The sequence below is a fragment of the Eptatretus burgeri genome, chromosome 4 (assembly GCF_056783735.1).
Source record: "Eptatretus burgeri isolate ZD-2024b chromosome 4, Ebu_testis_v1, whole genome shotgun sequence".
Classification (NCBI taxonomy): Eukaryota; Metazoa; Chordata; class Myxini; order Myxiniformes; family Myxinidae; genus Eptatretus; species Eptatretus burgeri.
Genome location: NC_140964.1, coordinates 107,710,120 through 107,716,962, shown reverse-complemented (window position 1 = coordinate 107,716,962; position 6,843 = coordinate 107,710,120). Strand labels below are relative to the sequence as shown.

The 6,843-nt window shown below is 47.3% G+C and overlaps 1 protein-coding gene across 2 annotated transcripts in view; it reads left to right on the top strand.

The window, feature by feature from the left end:
* The first annotated feature begins 2,140 nt into the window (after positions 1-2,140).
* LOC147028861 (insulin-like growth factor-binding protein 5) overlaps positions 2,141-6,843 on the top strand; it is an 85,152-nt gene continuing 80,449 nt past the window's right edge. The window contains exon 1 of one of the 2 annotated variants that reach the window (XM_085879628.1): positions 2,141-2,713. In XM_085879628.1, the coding sequence (XP_085735754.1) occupies positions 2,281-2,713 (433 nt within the window). In that variant the 5' untranslated portion in view covers positions 2,141-2,280. The remainder of the gene's footprint in view (positions 2,714-6,843) is intronic. The other variant, XM_085879627.1, reaches the window with a different exon arrangement.

Genomic DNA, 6,843 nt, shown 5'->3' with positions numbered 1-6,843 from the left:
CAGAGGTTTTTCTTATGATTATTATTTTGTCTGGATATATAACAAGCCAGAAAAAGGTTTGAATACCATCCATTTGCAGAAATCTCAGTCTGGATCCACAACATTGTTTCCTTCGTACGTAAATGAACTGCTGTCTCTGACTGTGGGCAAATAGCACAATGGCCTGTTGATGAATGTCGTTCCGAGAGAATGGAACACATTCGCTGATGAGCTCACCTCAGCTCGGGTATTTTGTTTTCAGTTATGTCCAATTCCTACTTTGCTTTGGGCAAAGTTTTCAGAAATAAAGAGCTTGTGATTGTGAATATTGGCAACCTGAGGTTGATCGTGCACTGTCTTTCAAAAATGAAGGATTCATAGAACTTCTTTAGAAATGTACCATTCTGGAACTTTCATTAAAATCTTCCAATTCATGGAGTGTCGTTTGGGCTGCCGAGGTGCTTACAGATCTGAAAGCGGTGTGGAACCTTACATTCGATGCATACGTGGAAAGTGGCACTTGATAAGATGCTCAGCCATAACGGCCTAATCTTATAGAAACATATCAAAGGATCTTTCATCTCTACACATACAAATGAAGCATGGCTGGCAACCTGTCAGAAGGCATGCTCCACAATGCAAGACGTCCTGCTGGTCTACAGGTGTACCATAAGATACACTTGCCAGATGTAGATGTCGGAAGAATCTGATCCACAAGGCGACAGCTCAGAGGCGACTAAACTGCATGATTACGGAGATCAATATGTCAACGAGAGAGTTCATAGAACACCTTACCCCACACAGTCTTGAGAAAAAGGCCGTGGGAAGGGGATTTTCAACTCTTGCTTTGCATTGCTGAGCACGATCTACAAACATTTGCTTTGTTTTTGAATTTTGAATAACAGGCGTGATGGCACACACATAAAGCCGACGGGTTAAACGGGACAGTCCGGAGCTGAACCTTCTGCCAACTCCTCTCGGAGAAACAGACGATTTTGGAATGATCCTTGAAAAAAGATGCACTTAAACAAACAGGTCCTTTGGACGAAGTTAGCTCTGTCGTTGCATCGCCATTTTGTTTGAATCTCGTTTAACGCTCGCCCTCAGAGCGCGTGGCGAGCTTGATTGATCGAGACGGCGTACAATTTTGCCCAAGTACTGCTAAACGGAAGGGTTTTGGAAGTTCAAACAGGGTGATTTGTGTTCTACAGTGTTCAAGTATACAAGTCAATTCAAATAAAATAAAAGTTTTAAAGGATGTATTCAAATTTTTTTTTTTAAATAAACCATTCATTCATATGTTTACTGCCGTTGATGCACCTTCTTGCGCATCACCTTATTTAACACGTTAAATTAGTTATTCGTGTGTTTTATGACATCCTTAAAAAAAAAGAGTAAGTTTCCTGAGTTTGGAATGATTTTCAATTTTGTTTGACTACTAGACACACAAACAGAGACTGAAGCAATTACTCCACCACGGTATGCACATGCACATGCACGCGACCGCACGCTCAGGACGAGATTCTGTACAATTTGCCAAATTTTGAGCCAAAGTACTACTAAACTGCAGGTTTGTGTTCCGATTTGTGTTCTAGTGTTCAAAATATATGACTCAATTGAAATCGAGTGGTTTGCTCGATCATAGTAATGGACCCATGGACTGGGCAGACAGAGTGAAGCAATTGCTTAACTCTGCTTTACGCCGCGTGCAGTGCGGGGGTGATGAACTTATGCACTTTCATCAAAGGACATAAAATTGTCTTTTTTTTTTAATTTAATTTTTACTTTTTTTGAAGGTCATTATGTAGTACATGATGTTAGAATTCGAGGTTCAATACCCCAGATACTGATACTGCATGCTGTGTTGATTTGTCCATTGTCTATCAATTTCCCTGTAGTTGATGTAAAAGTAAGCGCATGTGTCCTGATGTCCTTGTTCTACGTGTGATATATCCACTATATAGTGGAGTGGGAAAAAAGCAAACCCCCCCCCCCCAACCACATCGGAGACCATGTTGAACCGCGTGCACAAACTCTCCTCCCGGCGGCACGGTCACAGCGAGCGCTCAATGCGCGTTTAATTCCAAGTCGTGGTGGGAGGAGACGCCATGCTTCGGGGTTCCAATGGGAGGAGGGGGCAAGTGGTCTTATAAAGAGCCGTCGAACTCCAGCTCTGCACACGTCAAATGAGCAAGAATAGCCCACAAACGGCGCTCTCAGACCCCCTGCTTAATCCGTGCGTCCTCCAGCTCGCTCGCCGGACGCTCCGATCCTTGGCAAGTTTGAAGTCCTGTACGGAGCATGGCGAGCCGAGCTTTCGCTCTCTTCGTAGCCCTGCTGCTCGTATCGACGCTGAGGGTTTCTCACGACTCGATGAGCCCCTGCCCGGGCGCTGCGGCGCTCGATCCGAGCCGGGATACGGACGCACCGGTCCCGACGGTGGGCGAAACGGACGAGGGGGAGGCAGCCGCGTCGCCCGTGCGCTGCTCCGCTTGCGACGCCACGGAACGCGCTCGCTGCAACACTCCGAGCGCCTGCGAGCTCATCCGGGAACCGGGCTGCGGCTGCTGCTGGACGTGCGCCCGTGCCGTCGGGGAGCCGTGCGGGATCTACACGGAGCGCTGCGGCTCGGGACTCCGCTGTTTACCTCCCCTCGGGAACAAGAGCCCCATCCTGGCACTGATTAATGGACGTGGAACGTGTCTCAGCGGATCTACGTACGATCCCGACGCAGGTACGAATTCTTTCATTACGTTTGTCGTGACCGCTGCACCTGTAAGTGGGATCCCAGTCGTGGCAGCCCAGGTGGCTGGGCACGTGTGGTTCATTCACCTTCGTTTTGAACTGGGGGCCGCAGATCGGGACCATTACGCACACGAGTTCGGGGGGGTCTCGGCATCTTTCGCAAGCCCCCTGCCTTTTGGCGATGTGCAAAACGCAATGCTTGCGTCCTTCGTTCCCGGTACAAAGCACAAGCTGCGACTTCGTCTTTATACTGAAATTTTTTTATCTTTATCCCTCAAACTTCAAAAAGAACTTTAAAAGTTTTTATAAATTAATTAATATTCATCCTCACTTTCTTTGTGTGCTTTATGTGTGGTACATTGGATGGATGATGAGATTAATCGTTATGTTAACAAAACACAAACTATTAAATACACATTATTTGCCACCCTGCTATGCTTCTTTCAAATTGTTCAGTTCTTTTGCCTGTTATTTCCATCCATCCATCCATCCATAGGGGGGCCATACCCTGGGCGGAGCATTGGTGCTGCCTATGCAATCTCCTTGGCTATTGGGCACAATCCTAGACTGGTCACCACTCCGACGCAGGATACCAGCAAGCTGGCACTCATTTTACAGACGTCAGAAGGATGACAGGCCGAGTCAACCCCACCTGGTATTAATTAAACGGCGTGGGATTTGAACTCAGGATTCTAGAATCCCAAGCCCACCACCCTCAAACATTAAGCCAACACCAGGCATGCCTGTTATTTGCATTTTAGAAACAAATGTCAATTTGAAGCGTCAATAACAGGTGCACTCAACATCACGCAATTCTTCATTCCACTCGATTTGTCATTGTGACATCATCATACATCTGGTATGCTCACCGGCATATATTCCTGTTCATCGTTTTCACCCTCCATGGGGGCTTCATCTCATTATACCAGGAATTTCCATCCATCCATCCATTGGGACCATACTCTGTGCAGAGCATTGGTGCTGCCGAAGCAGTCTCATTGGCTATTGGGCACAATCTTGGACGGGTCGCCACTCCAACACAGGATACCAGCAAGCCGGCACTCATTTTGCTGACCTCGGAAGGATGACAGGCAGAGTCAACCCCACCTGGTATTAATTCAACAGCCGACTGGGATTTGGACTCAGGAGCCTAGGATCTCAAGGCCACCACCCTAACCATCAAGCTAACGCCAGGCATGAACCAGGAATTTGCTCCTCTGTAAGCCACATTTTGACATCCTTATTTCTTTTACAACTCCCTCCAATATTTTGAGGGTGATGGGGAAGATACGATCGATTCTATCCACATTATCTTTATACCTCTGCCACCAAAGGTGGATGGAGCTGATGTTTTCACCCCTGTCTGTGAGCAGGATATCTCAAAAAGTTATGAACAGATTCAGACGAAACTTGGTGTGCAGGTTTGGTGTTTGACAAGGACGAATTGATTCGATTTTGGTGAAGATCCGGATGCAGATCCGGCCTATCAGTGTAATACAAAGCGTAAACTGTTCAGCCTGGCGGAGGTATGCACTCCACCGAGCACCGTTCTAATTATTCCCACGCTTTTTGAAAAAAAACGGGCAGATATTGTAATTGGCTCTGTCTGTCTGTCTGTCTGTCTGTCTGTCTGTCTGTGTCTGTTTGTGCGGTCATGCTATCGCCTAAACGGTTGGGCACAAATTCAGCAAACTTGCTAGTTATGATCAACACATGGCACGAAGTTACAAGAGTAGTGTCATTTTTTTGTCCCTGCCTCTGCTGCCCCAGAGAACAGGGTCAAATGTCAAACACTGAAAAATGCGATTATGGGCACAATTACAGGCAGAGAGGAGTGAGATTATTTTTTTTTAGTGCATCTCCCTGTCTGGCAGTCAAACAAACTTGAAAATAATTCCAAACAGGAAACAAACAGACGCAAACAACAGGCACGAATAACTAATACAATGCGTTCGATTAGATAGAGTGGTGTAATAGACGCTTTGTCAACGGCGGTAAACTTCCTGAAGGTTTTTTTATACGACATTTAAAATCATGATTTTATTTCAATTGAATTATTTTTCCTGTATGCTGTTGGGGGGGGGGGGTCAGGTATTCTATGAAATTTCTTGTTATTTTACATTTATATAAGGTTTAGGAGAAGCTTATGTACAAATTATCTGCAGGATGAAGACATCGGTGAACAGTACTTTTAAATGGATTATAAGGACAATGAAAGTATTTTTTTTTTGAATACCTTGGTCGAGGCTCGTATGAGAGTTAACACACAACTCACAGCAAGGAGGCATGAGACAAGAGGGGCGGGAGTGGAAGGGACAAAACAGTATGGAACAGACACATTAGGTGAACTGTGGAAGGGAGAGGGATGGGGATGGAACGGGGAACATGGCGAAGAGAAGATGGACATTTCAGGGACTTTCAGGAAGGAAAGCAGGAGAAATGAAGGAAGTGGGCTTGGGTGGATTATCGGGGGTAGAAAAGATCGAGGATTTGGATGGGGGAAGATAAGAGGTGGTGGTGAACAGCTGTTTTGAAAGCCTGGAGGGAAGAATGGGAAAGAATAGAGTGAGGAAGTTTATTCCAAAGGCGGGAAAAAAGAGGAATGAAAGAGTGAAGATGAGCAGTGATTCGTGATTTTGGTAGTTTTACCAGAAGGGGGTTGTTGGCGGACCTTGAGCGCCCTGTGGAAATGTGGTGGGGACAAATCGCAGAGAGAGCAGGGGGCAAGGCTGGAGAGGAGTCGGTAGAAGACAGAAAGACCACCGACCAACCTGCGGTGATTGAGTGAGAGGCCCAAAGACTCAGCTTCATTGTGGGAGATGCCGATGATCTTAAATGCCCTGGTTTCGACAGCGTGAAGCCGAGAAAGGTGGGAGGCAGGAGCACCAGCCCAGAGGGGAGAGCAGTACTCCATCAGGCTACGGACAAAAGCTTTGTAAGTGGTCAGGAGCTCAAGAGGGCCCAGGAAGGACTTAGCACGACGGAGGATTCCCAGTCGGCGACTGGCTTTTGAGGCGAGGTTGGAAATGTGACTTTCCCAGGAAGGGTCATGGCAGATAGTGAGACCTAGAAGCTTGAAAGAAAAGACTTCTTCCAGAGGATTGTTGAGAAAGTGGATGGGGGGGTTTTGTAAACGGTCCTTTCGAAGAGACATAGTAAGAGTGTGAGATTTGTCTGGATTGAAAGACATGTTCCACGTGTTGGACCAGTTTGTGATTTTATCCAGATCTGCAGTGAGCGAAGAAGCTGCTGCTTGCCGGTCTGAGGGATGACAGATGGTACGGCAGAGGGTGGAGTCGTCGGCAAAGAGAAATAGAGGATTTTCCAGAGAGTCCGAGAGATCATTGATGAAAACCAGAAAAAGAACAGGGCCCAGAACGCTACCTTGAGGAACTCCAGCCTGCACAGGAAGAGGGGATGAAAGAACTCCATTTAGGGCCACACGTTGACTGTGACAGGAGAGGAAGTCTGCGAGCCATGAGTGGAGATGGCCTTGAATACCATGGGAAGAGAGTTTGGTGAGTAGGGCAGGGTGCCAGACTGTGTCAAAAGCACGTGATATGTCCAGGGATACGGCTCGGATTTTCTGTCTGGCATTGAGGACCTCCATCCATTGATGGGAGAGCAGAAGCAGCATATCCAGGGTAGAGTGACCTGGTCTGAAACCAAATTGATGATTGGAAATCAAGCCATTGGAGAAGAGGAAGGATTTCATATCTGAAGCGATGATGGATTCCATCACCTTGCTGATGATTGGGAGAAGGCTGATTGGTCTGTAGTTACAGGTGTACTGTACTGTACTGAAATGGGAGATGCTTAGCAGGCAGACACGAGCGGAAGGACAGTCGAGCCGGGCTGTGTTGTACAAGTACGAGCGCGGGCGTACTCTGCCCGGCAGCTCTCCTTTATTCGTATGCACACGCACGAGCCGGACGACTCCAGCATACTACGACGCCTCAGGCGGCGCGCACACCTCATATCCCTTGCCGACCCCCACGGCCACTCCTCCCATCATCACGCCCACCATGCATCATCACCATGCCCTTCCCCATAGGCCCGCAGACTCCACCACAACAGGGATCTGTTTTTGCACCTTTTTTATGCAGGGCAGTGATGTTA